This window comes from Mycteria americana, chromosome 9, assembly GCF_035582795.1.
Source record: "Mycteria americana isolate JAX WOST 10 ecotype Jacksonville Zoo and Gardens chromosome 9, USCA_MyAme_1.0, whole genome shotgun sequence".
Lineage (NCBI taxonomy): Eukaryota > Metazoa > Chordata > Aves > Ciconiiformes > Ciconiidae > Mycteria > Mycteria americana.
In genome coordinates, this window is record NC_134373.1 from 42,615,387 (window position 1) to 42,634,322 (window position 18,936).

Here is an 18,936-nt window from a genome sequence, read left to right on the forward strand (position 1 = left end):
CTCAAAAATAAAACTATTTTATCATTATACATTACTTTCAATTTTATCATACAAATCCAGGGGTGTTAGTGCAGACTACTTAAAATCTTAATAGATATCCTTTATAGTATTTCCCCTGTCTCTATCATACTTGATTTTATTCCTAACATTCTCCATAGGTGAGATTCGACAAAATCTTTGCAAGAATTGGTGATTCGGTGGAGTTGTGCCCATTCACACAAGCAGAGAATTTTTCTAATATGCTGTATCTGAAACAGTATCCTAAATACTCTGTTGGTGTCCATCTCTCTGAATTAGATAATCTTTCTGTACATTGAGATACACTGGCTTCCTCTGAAGCTATTTCAAAAATTATAAAAGCAATTTGGAAAAAGCACAGTTAATGCTGTTCAATCATTCTAAAAACATTTCCCCAGATGGTTTATACTTGAAATGATTCCTGACCTTGATTAAGTATATTAGTATGCCAATTCCCTGACAGTACTATACAGGCTAAATTATGCCCCTCTTACTGCTATCTATTAGGTCCAGATTCAATTGGCTCACGTCTCTTTACTCTGCAGTACTAGAAGTTTTGTTCTCCTCGTTATCTGTGTGAACATTTAAATTTCATTTTCAATTAGTGGGAATAATATGCTAGTAGTAAAGTAATACTAATAATAAAAAAGTATTTTGTGTATTCAGCCAATAGAAGAGTGACTTCAGCGTCTGAACTGAGATTATGAGAAATCAGTTTTACTTCCTAGACCTGTGACCAAGTTTATATTTTTCCAGGGACTTGCAATCTCCAGCTCTAGCAGTGTGGAGACACAGAATGGTCAGGCCGGAAGATGAAGAATAAAGGAAGTCGAATGACAAAGCTCATCTTATAAATTTTGAAAAGTCTGGTTTTGGCCAAAATGGAGAGAAAGAAAAAAAGAAAGAAAAAACCCACAACCTTAAGAACATAACAGCTGGGAAAAAAATCTGGCAGCCTTTGAGCACCAAGCTGACTTAAACCCATGGGGCCGTAAAACTCTCTAGCCCTTCAGAAATTTCTGTCATTACCACTCATACTGTAATACTGATCCTTCCTAAAGTCAATACACATTTTCTTCTTGTTTCTCATTGTCAATATCTAACACATCTATTCTCTGCAAATACGTATTTTCATTTGGAATCCCAAATCAAACACTCCTCCAAATGCACTGCAATAAAAAAGAATCAAGTGACCTTTGAAAATACTGTCCTGTGTCAGAAATTATTTTAAATTATTTTAAAAGGTTACAGCATTCTTACCCTCCATGGAAACGTCCTCTCTTCTGCTCCTGTTGAATACGGATATTCTCCAGTCTAAGCGGGCTTGGAATAAAGCCAATCTCGCAGCCCTCCTTAACCAGCCTTCCTATCCACCAGTCATTATTATATTTCTGGAACACAGAAAGGTTACTGGCTTCAGTTCAAAACACTCCATGTCCGAAACTCCCTTATTTTGTTATCCACAATCCTTAACTCCATACTGGTCAACAAAACCGGACTCACATTGATGTCTGAATGCTGGACAATCTGTATGAATTTAAGTGAAGTTAAAAGGTGCTGGGCAGTATTTGGAAGGTTGATGTCTTCTTTGCAGCCGGACAGTGGAAAGCAGTGTTACCTGTGGCAGTGCTGGCTTACCTCTTAACTGCCCCAACACAACCTGCTGTGACTTTTCCTCTGATGTCACCAACTAAGGTGCTGAGGGTGATGGTGATTTAATGAGAGGAACCAACTTCTGGTGAACCAAGGCCACCGAACTACCTCACAGCAGCCATATAAAGCAGTCAAACATAAAAATAACACCTTCAGATCACCATCAAGACCATCATTATTGGTTCCTTCTAAAATTTAATGGTCTACACCAAAGACCACCGCCACCACCGCTGCCATTTTTCCTTCCTCCTTTCCAGGTACCTGTACAGATGTTATTACCATGTTATCCCTTTGCAAAAACCTTGTGTGGTGGAAAAGGTCTACAAATGCCATTCTAGACACCAAAATAAAGACCAACTTATCCAAGACAACATAGAAAAGTTATCAGCTCCAGCAATGAACTAAAACCGTATCTGGTTAATGCTATGGTAGAGCTCTAACCAAAGTTGTGACACCTCTCTACAAATGAGGTTTTTATAGTGCTGCTGACTAGAAGTAGCTAAACTATTTGGAAGCATACACTTTTAAATTTATGACAGCTGAAGAAAAATTCACCTTTAGGAAGAAACTTTAATATACACCTGAACATATAAAATTTAATTTTATCATTAACCTTTAGTAACATACATTTTTCTGCATTACTAAAAGTCTGGCCTAACTTTAATGATGGAGAGATGAAAAGTGATATTAGTGGATATCAAAGTGGAAAAGGATTTGTTGTAGCTGGCTGCCAGCACAGCTTTTGAAGAAAAATATCTGAAAACCTTATACCCTGCTATGCTTCATTAGGTACTTCAGTGTTCAAATGAAACATTACTTTTCACAACAGACCTTCAAGTTATTAAAACCAGCACGAGTATACCAATTCTGTTTGCGTGCCTTGAGGAAAAAGTTATCACAGAAATCTCCTCTTAAAAATCATTAGTTCTCTTGGCTCCATATTCTCAAGCACTTAAGTTCTTGCAGGAACACATAAATACCATGTCCTAGTTGTCGAAGGTACAACAGTGCCTAACTGAAGTCTCTGAAACATACAGAGCCTCAATATCTTTGAAAAATAAATTAGCCTACTTATTAACCCACATATATACACAAATATTAACATATACAGCTAGGGGAAATGCAATCCTTATACCCTCATCTTGAAAATCTGTCCTCTTTATATAGCTGTTATTTATGCAAGAGGTTCCATTATTTTATCATTTCAATGTTTTATGTATCTATTCTTCATGCTGTTATGACCCTGATTTGGACAATGTCGGTAAGCAAAGCTTAATTTTAAATATGTTGCTTATGCTTAAGTCGGCAGAACTATCTGCATTCTTTAAAACAGACAAATACTTCAGGATCTAGCATTGCGCTGTTGTAAATGAGTGAAGTCAATCAATGGATATAAACCACTGTAAAACCTGAATCCCATGAGCATTACCCATTCTATTTTGGTTCTAAATGTACGGCTTGAACATGAGAACCTTTCTTCCATTAGCAGGTCATGGACCTCTGAGTGATGCCCCTAGACATGAGATCAGAGTCAGTGTTATGCTGAGAATATCTGAACAATACAAATGATAACGATGCCGCAAGGAATGCAGGGCTATTTGCATTAGGTCATTACCTCCCATATGTTATTCTTCGCATTCAGCATGTGGGAGGACTACAGTTCATTCCTATTGGTTGCCATGCCCATGATTTCTTCTGCATTGTCAGTAATTGTTGCCACTTCATCTTTTAAGTAAGCACATAATGTATAGTCTTGTAGGACACAGATGAGACATACAGGACACATTCTCAATATAGCAACTCATCAGTTACTGCTGATGTTTCATCCTGTCAGCAGGGTGACCTTACTTCTTACCTAGTTTAGCATTATTCTAAAATCTGGAACCATGCTTGTTCTAGCCCAAGCAAGCCTGTCAGATCATTGAAAAATAAATTCTGCAAAGACTTTTTCCATGCAGCTAGACTCCAGCATGGGCAACCATTCCTGAAATCCTGCTGAGTTACAGCCACAGCTTCAGGCAAGCTGAAGGTTTCAGCGTTAACAAAGAAACTACGCTAAACCCTTAGCAGAGCTGACAAATACCAGTAAGCCAGGCGGCTTACAGTTTAGTGGCAATGCGATCCGGGCCATTTAGATCTTGGAAGAAAACTCACAGAATGCCAAGACATGGACTTGGGACACTTCTCTGGAAAAATGAACAGGGCAGCACGATAAGAGCTTAGTACATTAAATTCAATCACTGGCCTGACAATAAAGGTAGCCACATCCTAAGAAAGCCAAGATCAAATACTTGTTTTAATGGTGATGTACAGTTACCTAAACGGTTACACAGGACAACCTACGCTAGAAATATAGTATGTCAGGTAGGGTACATTTCTGGTGTGGGTGGGAAAACACTGGGGAAAGTAGCTGAGAAAGTGATCTGAGTGCTGTAATGGATGCAGCTGTCTGCATTCAACTTTGAGTGCTAGCAAAGGAGCTTTTCCTGATGGGAAGCAGGTTTAGAAAGTGGCGTACATCAAGGGAGTTCAGGTGTGGTGCTAGACAGAACAGAACACATTCTTGGGGAACGAAGAGGAGGGGCAATCAATTCTGCACGCAGAGATAAGCAGATTCAGATTCAGTGCTCCACTTCCTCAGCAGGGGTTTAAGCACTGTTCCACACAAATATAAAAAAAAAAAACCCACACAAAAGAAACAAAAAAATCCAAATCAAACTTCCATCTGTTTGCAGCAAATGGAGAAAATGGAACAAGGGGTTCAACTGTCTCTCCTGTGTCCTCAGGGAGAAAGAATTTAAAGCAAAACCCCCTGTTCTACCACCAATCTCTGCCTCTAGAGGTGCAGAAGCAGATGTTTTCCTCCTAAATGTGCTCAGTCTAAGGGAGATCAGTGCTCTGAAGTGATGATGGACACATGTTCAAAGAAAGAGATAAATGAGTACTGAACACCCTAAAATAAACCCAGAATGCAGAGACGAAAAAATGTTTTTGCAAGCTGCAAGCCTATGTACAAATCTACAAAACGACAGGGGTTTATGCAAATTTGGAGGGCTCACTTCAGATACAGAATTGCAGAAAATATGCTCAACATGCATTAAAATGTATTTTTCTCTACCAAAGCCATACTCAGGGCCCATTTATTCCCATTCCTTTTTCCTTATTTTTGTATCTGTCCTCTTCAGTATTTTCTTTTCTTATTCTATTATTCTAAGTCTTATTTCCTCCCTTACCAGCCTATCTGGTGCTTTATGAAGACCTAGTGTAACCTGGTGCTACTCCACTTTCTGATCAATAGAATCCCTTTCTATTACATAATCTCTGATCCATCACAAACTTCATTTGATAAAAAGAATCTGAATCTACCATGTGGAAGGGTATTTAAACTATAGCAAGATGTTGTTTCCTTCCTGTAAAAATCCAACAACAAGTCGGTAACATCAAGCATTAAAAAAAGTGCAAGATAACCACCCTACGGTTCCGGAACCCCAAAAAGGCTGAAGTACCACCACATCATCGCTAATCAGACAGGTGTGCTGTGCTCTCCTGCCTCCACTCGGCTCTTGGCTCTCTTTTTAATCTAGTATGGCTCAGCCCCAACTGTTCAAATCATAGTCCTCGGCATGTAAAAATATCCCCTTTCACATTCCCTTTTACTATTTCTTGGTTTTACCTCTTTAATGTGTAGGAAGTCCTTGGCATCAAAAGAGATGGCAGTGCTTGGGACAGGAACATCTTCATCCAGAGCTCCACAGTAACTCACGTTAGTCTTAACAGCAAACGCTACTGGTTTGGACTAGAAATAGAAACACACATCACATACGGTGAAAACTTTTTGAATCCAGAACTGTATCAAATTACCAAAAACCTAGCAGAGGACATTTGCCAAATACATCAAAATTCAGACCTAATGATTTTGAACAAGCCAGCAGAGTTCAGCTCACTAGAGAAGATCTCCATTTATATGAGAACATTTACACTATATTCCCCCAAACATCTTGTCTGCAGATAATTTGACTCAATTGCCAAACTATTTCAAAAGACAGCATCATCATTATAAACCAACAGTGTGAATTTTAACACTAAGCAAAAGATAAATGCCACATAACTTAGTTATTATTAAAGTTCAAAAGAACACACCTTCGCTCTTTCAAGTTGTATAGCTGCTTGTTGTTCTCTTTCTTGGCGGATTGCTTCCCTATCTTCTTCCAAAGAGACATCAGAGTCTGAGGGTCTGCTTGTGTACGAATCTGCTGAGCCCTGAAATTAAATTCATGTCACTAAGAAAACATAGGTAAGAAATAGAACCCCACTCCTCAGTCAGATTCATAAAATACTTTTAAAATATTTGTTTCTTAATGTCTTTGAGTGAATTTTACATAGTGTCGCTAGCACAAAAAATCTGCAGAATTTAGCAGAGAAACAATCTGGCTTTACTGATCAGGTGCACTAAGCCAAAGACAAAAAACCCAAGAAAAACCTCTCTCCCCTCTTTCACAGAATCTCTTCACTTTCTTACTGACACAGTGAAATACAGCTCAGTTGTGGGTGCTGTCCGCAAATCTTCATAATATTTAAATCCTGCTTGACAACCTTAGATTGTCAAGATTGTCAAGGGCTAGGTCACATCAAATATAATTAAGGTATTATAAAGCTTGGTTAGAATCACCCCTCCCTGTAAATACAGTACCATTGTGTAAGTACTTCCCTCCCTGCCGTGGGTGCCACTCACATAAAGCTTTGTTCTGTGCTTCAAGAGGGGAAAAAAAAAGTGACAAAAGTCACATTATTAAAAGCTACTCAACAGAGCAACACAAAAGCTATACAAGGATATGAAATGAAAACAGCACATACAAGCAGCAGCAGAATGCAACAGCCTATAAGGGAGGAAATAAGGTACTGCCACAGTTAGATTTTTTTGTCTGAGACTTCATTCAGGATGCCTGGCAACATCTGAAGTATGCAGTGGCTCCTCTCTTCTTTTTATAAAGCAACCTGACTCCAGCATCCTACACAGCTGATCTTTATGTTTGCGTGGAGCCAAATGAAAGACAGGGGTTTAATCTTGCCAAACAGGTAAGGTAAGGCAAGGCAAGGTAAGGCAAGGCAAGGTAAGGTAAGGCAAGGTAAAGGGAATGTTTACTTATGATGAAGCTGAAATACCAATCCCCCTCTCTCCAAAACCTCAAACACACACCTGATCCAGAAGCCTAGCAAGACTAGGGCTTGAACCTAGACTTCAAGGAGCACCACTGATGGGGGTGTGTACGACTGGGCATTCATACAAAAGGTGAAGTAAATTTTCACTATAGGAGGAAACTCCTACAAAGATCTCAAAATCCTGAAGTCTAGGTCTTACTTTCCACCCAAGGTAAATGCTGAACAGGAAATATATGTCCCTTATTGAGCCATTTCCCAAGCAAATGGAATTTTTACTAATAAATTAATATGTCTGCCTGGTGAACAATTGCCTTTGCTTAAGCCAGACTCCAGCCTTGCAGAATCCTGTTCTGTTCAATACAGCATTTGCTTAATTTGTGGTTGGGTCGTTAGTCTGCTCCAGCCCAGGAGAGGTCTGCATTTCACCCTCCCCAGCCCGACACTCTGCCCTGGCTGCAGGTGACGTGCAGCAATCACACACTCCCCAGGTTCTGTATCACAGCACTCAGCTGGGCTGGTAAAGGCTGCCATAAAATGGTAGGCTGTATATACAGTATGCAGTATATACAGCCTAACATAAAGAGCCTCATACAGTTTGCACTGTAGTCTAACTTTTTAACCTACATATTTTGCATGTCTTAGGAAAAATAACTACACAAAAACACTATCATTAAAAAAAAAAAAAAAAAAGAGAACTTTAAAAGGATCAGGATAATGCAGAGCTGCAGAAGGATCCGGCCCCAGTACTGTACTCAGTAGCAGGAATATATGGCAATGTCTGACCACTGCTGAGAGACACTATTTCTGTTTTTAAATGAAGGAAAGGAGTAATGCGCTGGACTACATATGCTGTATTGTATTATATAACCAGTGTAGCAAATAGTTTCTAAGTCATCACATTTCTAGCAACAAATTGAAGACATATATATCTATGTGTTTTTATCTCTGTAGAGCTCCAAAATCCGTAACTCTATACGTGTTCCAAAAGAGCCATTCTACAGCATTATGTCTTTCAAATATTTTTCCTTAAACTGATTTATAACCTGCAGCACAGGGACACATATTCTGCGTAATCTACCATAGAAGTCAATACTCTTATTCTCCATGTAAACTAACATATTTTTAAATATTGATGTGAATACATATCCATTAGAAGCCTTTTGGCAACGAACCACTGATGAGCATATGCTCTCTTCTTGTTACATACTCATAACTTGGCCATAAGCATGGTACTGTCACTAGGGAGGGCAGATTTCCTCTATGTCAAGAACAGGATTCACCTAACATGAGCTAACACACAGCTATGATCTTAACAGACCAGAAAAATTCCTTCCCAGGACAGCCGGCCACCCTGCACCCCAGGCACCAAGGTGAGCTGCAAAGGGCAGCGTGCCTCCCAGCAGCCAGGCATCTGCAGAGACCCACGCATTTGGGGTCCTGAGCTGGAACAAGTCTAACATCAACAGGCTGAAAACTAGCAGTAGCTGCTGGCAGCAGCACAAGTTTTTCCTAGCTCGGAAGCTAGACATGCTGCTCTTCCTTCTGCTTCCTTCGGGATGTAGCAGAGACCAGGGAACTCACCAGCCACAGCACTTGGATAGGCGTGCACCAAAGACACCTCTTGGGCTGCTCAGTGGCTGCCAGTTATTCCTCTCTCCCCACCTTGGGGGCAAGATTAAATCTTTGGCTACCAAATGGGTCACCAACAGAGGCTTAAGAACATTTCTTCCCTGATCAAAGGCGAGAGTGCAAAGCATGCCAACTCATCACACCTAGGTGAAATGGGTAGCAGGAGACCCCCTGTCTAGCCTACTCTTCCAACCTATGTCTCTGTTCAGCAGCTGAAGGGGAAGTCTATCAGTGGAAGACTGAATTTATATGGTCAAATATTCTAGTCCTAAAATTATAGGACTAGATACCAGACTAAAATTATAGGACTAGAATTATAGGACTAAAAATTATAGGACTAGATACCTCCATACCAGAGCCTGCATTGTTCAAAGCAATGAAAAAAAGAAAAAAAAAAGAAAAGAAAAAAAAATCCCAGACCAGGAGTTGCAAAGACAGACCAACTTTGTGGTAGAGAAGAACAGCTTATCGTTTATTGTCCACTAAACACTCTGAAGACACAAAATGCTTTATAACTGCTGATCATCACATTTTTTACTTACGGACAACAAAGCTTCAACAGCAGCAGAAAGGAAGAAGGAAAAGTATTCACGCTCTCCAAATAATAAATCAAAAGGCATAATAATAAATACAAATAATATACTGCAGTAGGAATGGGCTTCTTTCCAAGATTTTAGTCCTACCTGGCATAACACACTGCAACAGGAACGTACCACATCCTGGCATGCCTGAAGCCCGAGACAAAGCCACTACTGCTGTCATTGAGAGTAGCAGACTGTTCCTCACCCATGTGCTCTCTGAGCATGTCATTTTCCCCTTAATTTTCTGTGTACTGAAAGGTATACAAGAACAAGGCACAGAACACATCACCGACAGGACAGATACCAGCATCACGCACGTAGGTGGACTGCAGAAATCATCTGTATGGGGGAATGGTGAACAAAAAGTGCACAGGCTCACATCTATATATTTATTCAAGGCCTCTGGATATGATTCAGTGTAGCTTTGTAAGGCAATTTAATAGAAATAGATACCTATGCTGGATGCACTATTTCCCATACTGGCTTTTAGTGGTATATGTCTGAGCACTGACCTATTTAATGCTGTCAGAACAAAGTAGTCTTAACCAAAGCAGCTGATACTGCAAGGCTACCCCAGGCTGCTCTTCAATGCTAATCACTGCCTGTACGCCAAATGATACGGATTGGTACAATCGCATCCGCATGATCCCTTCTCTTGCAAGTTATGCCAAATAGCAAGTGGCTTATCTGAAAGATGCAGCCCCAGGACTGTGACTCATGTGATGCTGAACTGCAGCATCACACTGAAAACAAGGCATGATTCTGCAAACAGTGGCAAGATGGACAGAAAAAGCAGTCCAAGGTAAGTAATGAAAATTGGCATTCTGTAACATACCGTAAGCATGGGCCAAGGAACGCGAGTGTCCACATTCGGTCAGAGCAGAAGACCAAGCAAGATTAAGGTTTACTTTTCTCAGCTCCATCACTGCCCCACGCTGAGCAAGACTACACAGTGCTATCGGGTATGCACATTTACCCTTGCAAGCCATCTCACTGACTTCCCGGTCATCTCTCATGCTTCTGTTAACACCACCCTTGATTTCTGCACACTGTGTTCACCAGCCAAGGTGCATTGGTAGTTACACTGGACCCCTGGCAGCAGTGACTTCTACTCACAAAATGGGACTCAGAATCTGATTAAGGCTTCCAGGAACTACTGTAACACAAGCAGTCCATAAATTAAAAATAAGCCTTGTTATCCTCAGAAGTCCAGCTTTTGATTATTTTTTAAAACCGTGCACAGACAAAAGCATCACTTCTTGTATTCAATTTTCAGTTCTGTTTAAAATTTTTGTTTGAAGATCAGAATATTGACTGCAATATTGTGCAATATTGACAGAATATTGTGCAACAAGCCAACATGAACACTTGTGTCTGTACAGCACCAAGTGCAATGAAGTTCTGGACTGACAGCTTATATTTGTTGAAATTGCAATAGATGTGATAATACTGAATACTATGATGCATCCGTGCTCTTGTCGCAGCTGGGAAAGTATAACTGACTGCCTGACCACACAATGAAAACCAAATTATGTTAGTAGTCTTAGGGAAGTGAGAGGAGAAGAAAGAGGAAAGAAGGCACTCCTCATCTTTTCCGGTACACCAAAACTTTACCAAAAAGACCCTTTCATTTCTTTATTTTCATATTGCTTACAGCAGCAAGCTGATAATTGGGGGTATATCGCATACGTCCACAGTTTCACATAATATTCAAGGACCAATTATCACGCTAACTGTTACCTAACCTCATCCTCACGACCCCCTGGAAGATACAGGAACTTTGTGAAGCAGGAGCATATGCAATGAGTTCAAGTGCACACCAGATTTGACAATTTGAAGGAAACAGGCTTTGTTAGATAATTATATTATTCAAGGCAATGAAAGACTCGTTTCATATTTCACAGCCTTTTTACTTTGGGCTTCTGTGAATTCATTTTTCTTGCAATTTATTATTTATTTTCTCCCTCATTCATTTTCCTCTCTCATCAATTAGTATAATTCAGCTTTGATAAAAACATTGAGGTTTGAAGCAATCCCAAAACTGCTAGGGGAAAAAAGGGTAAAGCAGAAAGAACAGTGCGTTTGTTTATTCAGCAACTACAAAATAGTGGTAAATCACCAATGCCTCTTGCTCACTGACTGGTGACTTGCTCACTTGAGACCTGAAAGATACGTGCTGCGGTGGCTGGATGACTGGAAAGGGTAACAAAATATTCCTAGCGAACATGGTGCTTCTATGCCCCAGCCTGTTTAGGGAGGAAAAGTTCACATGCATCCTCCTCCTGGACACTACAAACAACAGCCAGCAGGTCCAGCCTTCCTGCTTGCTGAAGGAAAGAGCAGAAGAAAATATCAACCTTTTAGTTGTTATGGTTTCAGAAAGGGAAAAAAAAATAAAGACTTCAGTGAGGTTGCAAATAATTTTTTTTTCCAACTGCCATAAATATACAGATCTGAATTGCTCTCTATCCAGCCATAACTTGTAATACTCTCTCATATAGCCTGTGCAATTAAAGCATCAATCCATTAGGAGCTCCAATAAGCCAGATGACATGCAGTCTCTTTTGAAAAGATTTAGGGTGCTGCAGAGTCCATCACAACCCAGAAAGCATTTCTGAAAATGTACCCTGCTCAGAGAAAAAGCTTCTGCCTTATCCATTAAGCAAGACAACAGGGCAGCATTGTCTAATTGCAGGCATCCTTCTCCTACAGAAGGACTAGCTACGGGCATTCTGAGCGCACCTCTCTATCCACAAATAAGCAGACATTGAGCACACATGGCAATCACTATGCTTAATAAAGCATACATGCCACTGAAGAGGAAAGCCCTAGTATCTGTGTTCATAGACACATGTTGTTTTCAGCTGAGAACATGAAAAATGTCTTTGCAATAACAGAGAGTTCACTTTGAAAATCCATAGCACTTTAAAATGACAAAGTATCAGGAGTGGCAGCACACCTCGAGGCAGGCAATTATTTTGAATGGTTTGCTGGAGTTTGAATAATACTACAGCTAGGGACAGCATGAAATACTTCAGGGGAAAACAGATCCCTCCTGTCTCACCCTGTCCATCTCTCCTCCTGTGTCTTCTCTTAGTTCCTCCCCACAACAGGAATCCCACTTGGTACCTTCAAGCTTCCCTACAGGTTTTCAGATGCTCAAGGCAGTTTCACCTCCGGCAAGACACAGTGCGCAAAGGCCCCAAAGATCCTGTCCTGATGCTGGACACAGAGGTTACACAGCAGAGCAAAGAGCTGAACCAGAGGTTGCTCCAAAGCTTTTAAACCAGTCAGGACCTCAACTAAAAATCTTCTAGCAGGCAATGAAGTGTGTGAGCACACATACAGCACAATGGAGGTTTAAGAGAGCAATACTGTACAAAACAGGATTGCTCATCATTGTTTAGCTGGTTTATATTGGAAACAGACAAACATGGCCTTGTAAAGCACAAGGCAACTTTCTCCTACACGCTGTTTTTCGCACTCTGCCTGCGTTGTCACATTCCTGTCTCTGCGAGGCTGGGGACAAGCCAGCAAAATCCCCACTGAGGGTTAGCACACAGAAGCCCTGCTGCACAGGAAGCCTGCGACTTGCGTAATAATTAGTAAAAGAAAAATTTACATTTACAGATGGATTTACAGATACAGAAACTTGTCTTATGTTGCAGTTTGTTCCACGCTGATTCTGCTGCATTATGTTGACGCTGTACGGCAGAATCAGAACCGCACAGGTTGGGAGGAACTGCAGACTCCTACGTACCCTGGAGGAGAGGGACAATACAGTGGATCTGGCTTTCTGCAGTTGGTTTTGTTGCTGTTTTTTTTTTTTAACTAACCATGTTACCAAGAATCAAAGCATCAAAAGTAGACTTCTGGGTGCAATCTTGATGTGTCCTTTATATCCAGCTCATTTAAATGTCCTTACATAAAACTGGACACTGTAACTTATGGATCTCTCCCCTACCTCCCATTCCCACAAAAGCAGGGAAGTACCACATTTAGGACTTGTGCTGTTGTAACAGCACTGCCAGGAAACGTTCAACTTGCATGCAGAGAAGCTGAAATTTCATTTCTCGGCTAAGACATGGAATCATGGAGAGACTGGCTACTACTAGTCACTTTGGCTGGATTAAATACATATTATCATGGGGCTTGAACTTTTTAGGAGCTTTGCTTTGCAAGAATCAGAAAGCATTTCTTCCCACTGAATAGAGACATTCATGATTAATTGGTCACTTCAGTGCTTGTAGCTCCTCCAGCTACTGAAACTTCTGCTCAGAGACCTGCACATGAAATACAGTGCTGCTGGAATGGGCTGGCAGGGGACTTGGATGCCACATGGTTATCAGTCATGGCTAGGCTACTACCAGAAGGGGCTGCTTCCAGATACTTTGTTAACTTTCCAAGAAATTCAGTCTTAGGCTGAAACATAGAAAACAGCAAAGTAACCCTTGATCTCAAGCCAAACCATATTCCAACCCACACCAGGCACGATTGCTCAGTTTACCTGAGCAGCAAAAGAGGAAAGAGTTCATTCTAAACCAGTACCATTTTTGTTCTAGCTGCGTTCAGTATGTCTCATGATAACAAGTTATCTGCGTGAGGACTGTAACCAACTGTATTCTGTACAAAAGCAGGTAGGAAGCATTCTGCTTGCTGCATAGATGAAAGCCCAAGATTTCACCCTCCCAAACCAGAACAGAAAGCTCAAAACCCCTGGTGTAATCCACTCTGTGCTGAGCCCTGGCCAGGAGAGGAGGCCAAAGCTCAGCTTAGAGCAACACCTTGTGCTCCTTGTGCAAGCCAGGAGCGACCGTCCCTGCCCATCCACAGTCCTCTCTTACCCCCAGCACCAAACTATGCAGGGCACAGGTAAAGCCTGCCTTTGGCAACCACGTCTTGTCTGTAAGAGTAATGTTTTCTGTACGACAAAAATTGCTGGCTATTTTTCAGGATATGTATTTAGAGAGAATTATTTATTCAAGTTACGTTGTCATATAGGTCTTTAAAACTACTTGTATACAATACCTCTGAACTTGGCAGGTATGTGCATGGAAATAATGAGAGAAGACTTCTTTACTACCAGAACAGCATACGCAGGTCAATATAACTCCGTCAGAAAGGTGGCCCTTTCCATTTGCCATATATTGCAAGGTTTAAGCAACTTAAGATTTGTTTATTGTTATTCTTACTATTATTAGATTGTTTTTCTTCATCACTTTGTCACTTCTTTTCCACTGCAGTCACTGCTCTATTCATTCATTCACTTTAAAAAGAATAATAAAACCCCACGTAATCATTTATGCTCCCATCTTCAATACTGAGCAACAACAGCCTGCTTAGACTTCAACGTGATTCAGGACATCAGCACTGCTCAGAAAGAAAAGATATATCCTAAAGCCTATTTAACTCCAGACCATAGCTCTGTCCCTGGTTGGGACCCAGGTCTCTTGGCACTCTGACAGCGGAGTAGCCAAAAACCTAAGTAGCTACCCAGAGAAGGAAGACTGATTTCATAGCAGGAAGGTTACATTAGCCCATCCTCTACCTCCCTTTCACACAACAGGTATTCATCAAGAACTGAAGCCTCAACTTGAAAAAAGACCGAGTCCTCAGTCCTCTGCAACTTTCAGCGAGAATTGAGGTCAACGCGCATTGCACATGAGGCTATGTACCTCCTTAACAAGTTCCCAGGAACTTGACAAAGTTCTTGACAAAGCAAAAGGAGAACAAATAGGCACAGTGATGGCTGCAGGGCCATATGCTGCCATATGCCACGTGTATTCAAGGAATGATGCTTTCATTTTTAAAAAAAAAACCCAGACAACCTATTCCTTGCAGATGCAGTTCACTCCAAGACCCAACATAAACCATCTCACTGGTCCAGGCGCATCCTGCAGTCCCTCTGCACAGGATTAGCCTCTACACAAGCTAGTCATAGTATCTGTATCGTTCCCACCACCTGAAAATGTAGCTTAACTCACCGAGGTTACTACTGTAAGTATGCCATAAAGACAGGTGCTATAGAGGATAAGTACTGACATATTTTTACAAGAAAACAGGAACCAAAACTTGTGGGCTTTAAAAAAACCCAGAATTTAAACAACAGTGGCCACTACTGTTGATCATAGTTGGTGCTCACCTGGTCTCAGTGCTCAGGGCAGGCAGCTAAATTTAATTACTGGGCAGGTGATGTAATTAACAGGCAAATACAAACCAGTGGGTATCTATTCATTTGGCATGAAAACATTGCTATGCTGCAGTCAAAGTCGGGGCCAGAAAAATCTGTGTGTGCGAGAACAACCACCCCAGTAAAATACTGCAGAGAGGTCCTACCCTAAGCACTGGAGTGAGAGTTCTGTGGGAGCTGAAGGCAGGAGGAGCAACCCTTTGCACTAATGAAACCAAAGGGGTTATTCCCACGTGTAAAGGCTTTGCAGAATGAGGTGCAGAGATTACATTGGAAGCACAGCCCCTATTTTGCTTTTAATATCCTCTAGAATTATTAATATCCCTCTAGAATTACAAAATCTGTTATAGCTGTTGTAATGTTAAATAACAAGGTCCAGCAGAGCTGTAGGAAAGCATTTTAGTAGGACTTTTTCACAAATTCACATCTAAGAGACAATGTGACTGTGCCATTGAAAGTCCAAACAGGACAAGGTTCAGTTCCCAACCAAATTATTTTCTTGCTGAATAACTGACAAACACACAAGCCAGCTGCATAACCATTTTGCATTGAGTTGTGATTTCAGACTTAAATGCTCAGTAATTATTTCCTTCTATATGTTTGGTAAATTTATTTAAGACAACTCATTAGGTGTCTCAGCAATTTGGAAATTACTAGGTAGTCAGAACACGTTTTTTCTTTGTGAATACTAATTATTAGAAAATAGGGCAATTGTTCTAACATTTCTTTTCATGATCTCTTTTTTTCCCCTAAATTTAAAATCTTGCAGTCACATCTCCTTTCTCAAGCTGACTTCAGTTCAGCACAGATTGTGTTTTTACATCTAAGAAATTTGGTTTAAAAAAAAGTACTAGTAATATATACATTTACTGCCAAAACACTACATCTTTTCCTGTAATGTTCAAATGAACATGCAAGATGTACAAGATTTTGCCTGACACGCATTACAGGTATACATTCACTAGGTGTTACACATGGAAAAGGTCTACAGTTTAAAGACCTATGTAGACTACAAAAGAAGCCTGAGATAGCAGTCATTAGAACAACTAACGTATTCAAACTTTTCCTTTTCACATTTTGGCAGATGTAATTTCTTATGTTATAAATAACTGCAAACTCAAATGTTGTTTTGCCTTTGCCTTTGTCGGAACCGCAAATGCTAATTGGTCAAGACAAAGCTTAGATGTTTTAGTAGCAAAAAGGACAGCCTAAACTACTTGAAGTACAAAAATGGACAGAATGTTTCACTAGTTTGTCCATGAGTGTTTCCATTCTCCTGACCATAAAAATGCATTTACACATTAGTATTAGTAATAAGTAAGTTGTTAAATGCATCATGGCACTAGTCAAACTGCTCCAGCTATCTCACCTCTGCTGGCAACAACTACATAAAACAGCCGAGGGTACCAAAAGTTACCCCGTCCCCTTCACAAGAACAGTTCTTAGCTGCTCTATCATTTTGGCCTGTTATTCAGCAAAGCAATTAAGCACATGCCTACATCCATCCTCTTACTCAGCAAAGCACATCAGGTTCCTCTGACTACTGCCGTGAAACCTAAGTCCCTGCAAGCACCTGCACCAGGACTGAGCCGAGTTGTGTCCCAGCACTGCCTCGCTGGGAGTTACAACCCATCCTGGGAAACAGCAGTAAGTCCTAGTACGAGTCCCTCCAGCCACTGGTTAACTGTGGTTAAATTATTTGGCTCCAGGGCAAGCCTTGGCCAGGTCTCCCTTGCCACTAAGCCTTGGAGCACTCTGTCCCAAGGAAAGAAACAAAGATTGTCTCTAGGACATCTCTAACCTGAAATATTCACATCGGGGGGCTGCCACAATCTGCAATGTGTCTGCCTATGGCATTCACAGTAGAACTGGACAACGATAGACATGAATATCTGCTTATCCTTTTTCTATGCCTCCCTCCAAATTAATCATTTTTATTTTGGGGTGAGGATTTTTCTCCCCCTCCAAAAAAGAGTTTAAATTCAGATCTTCCCACACAAAGTAACACCCAAAGCACTTTTTCTGCAATCTCCAAGAAAACTGAAAGGTGAAGATCACAGCCAGATAGGTAGCTACAGGCTCAGATTGTTTTTCTCCAAAAATGTGTCCAAACCATGAAATTTGAACAATACACAAACCTTTCAAACTCCATTTTTTTGTTCAACCATAAAAGAGCAAAGACCTGTCTGGGAATGCTCTGATCTATGTTTTATTCCAATTGCCTGTAGTCAGACATGTGATTGAATCAGCAGCTGAACACCTCTAGCCTGAATTTTGCTTCCATCTGCAGCTGGTCCCTCTTTTTCATGAAAGCCCATTCAGAAGACCCAGGAGAGAAAAAAGGTGTTTTTTTCAGTGATAAAAGGCACCAAACTAAAGCTGCAACAGTATAGAGACACTGCTTTATTTTTTCTAATTACTTTGGCTCTTGAAAGCATTGAGTGATCTGGGGAAGTGACTACTATTGGGTTTTATGACACCTGATAATACTACACCAGCTAATAAAATTGCGCCTGTTATCCTAAATGAACTCTTCTGGAAAGATGATGCTTTGCGTCTGTCCCCGATAAGACGTTAGGAAGTCAAGAATGTTCCGTAAGTCTTCAGAAAAAAAAAAAAAAAAAAAAAGGAAAAAAAGAAAAAAAAAAGAAAAGAAAAAAAAGACAAATATTGCCCCCAAACTAAACTTAATCATACTGCCAACTACACAAGCATCTGTGTTTACCATATGTGGTCTACCACAACGTTTCCTCAGGCATACAGCATAAAGCCTTCAGCCAGGAAGTCCTGAAATAATGTGGTGTATTTCTAAGTCACTGCCTAGGCCCCCAGCCTCTCCCCCTACCTCCTCTGCATTTTTCTCGGAGATCTCTTTTGCTCCAAGTGCAGCGTCCTGGAGCGGAGAGACACACAGGACAAATAAACAACAGGTCTGAGTATTACAGATGCTTTCCTATGCTGGCTGTGACGGAGCATTCTTGCTGACATGGGTGGACCCCCTTTTTTTTAAACCACACCTACATCTTCCTTTTTACAACATCACGGACATTTAACTTGACAACCTGGAAGAGCATTAGCTCCCGTTTCTCCTCTTACTTCACTCTGTTCAAGTTTATCCCCATTTCTCTTTTGTCTTCACCTAGCTTAGCTTTGTCTTCTCTCCCTGGTGCACTCATACCACCTTGTTGCCTTTGTGAAAACCAGACTGTCCTGTGCCCAGCTGTGCCGGCTCGCGCCCTGTCCTGAGACTGCTCTCAGATATACATACTTATTTTACCTTTGGATAGAGGCCATCACGGGTTTTTGGCACATCTATAAACCAGCATTTATTCTTTTATCATGAGCTGAATAATGAGTATGTTATCATCGTCATGGGTTTAGGACCATTGAAGGGTATGTTTCTGAAATCAGGCATAGGAAGCATCAGCCCCAAAATCACACCTTGGGACTTCACAGGGGCAATGAAGCACCTGGCCATAACATCAATGTCATTTGCCTGTTTTTTTTAATGACAACATAAGTTTGTAGATAGACCAGCAACAATGCTTCTGTAGCGATGAACTCTGGAGAGCATCACTACTGTTTTATTTGCCTCTACAGGATTTCTGTAAGACACTAGTTTTCAGATCTTTATAAAAAGCCCCCAGGGGAGTAACAACAAAACATACTAGTCACCGCTTTAAAAATACCCCACCCTGGCCTGTT

General features: G+C 40.8%; 1 protein-coding gene across 7 annotated transcripts in view; it reads right to left on the reverse strand.

The window, feature by feature from the left end:
* The window catches only part of CACNB4 (calcium voltage-gated channel auxiliary subunit beta 4), a 107,805-nt gene that overhangs the window by 24,146 nt on the left and 64,723 nt on the right, over positions 1 to 18,936 (reverse strand). For 6 of the 7 annotated variants that reach the window (XR_012777007.1, XR_012777008.1, XM_075511389.1 and 3 more), the window contains 3 exons: positions 5,812 to 5,931; positions 5,345 to 5,467; positions 1,279 to 1,409 (listed from right to left, as the gene is read on the reverse strand). Coding sequence is in view for 5 of the 7 variants with exons in the window: in XM_075511389.1 (XP_075367504.1) it covers positions 1,279 to 1,409; positions 5,345 to 5,467; positions 5,812 to 5,931 (374 nt within the window). In the remaining 2 variants the exon portion in view is untranslated. Of the gene's footprint in view, positions 1 to 1,278; positions 1,410 to 3,286; positions 3,390 to 5,344; positions 5,468 to 5,811; positions 5,932 to 18,936 lie in introns of those variants that run through there. The other variant, XM_075511392.1, reaches the window with a different exon arrangement.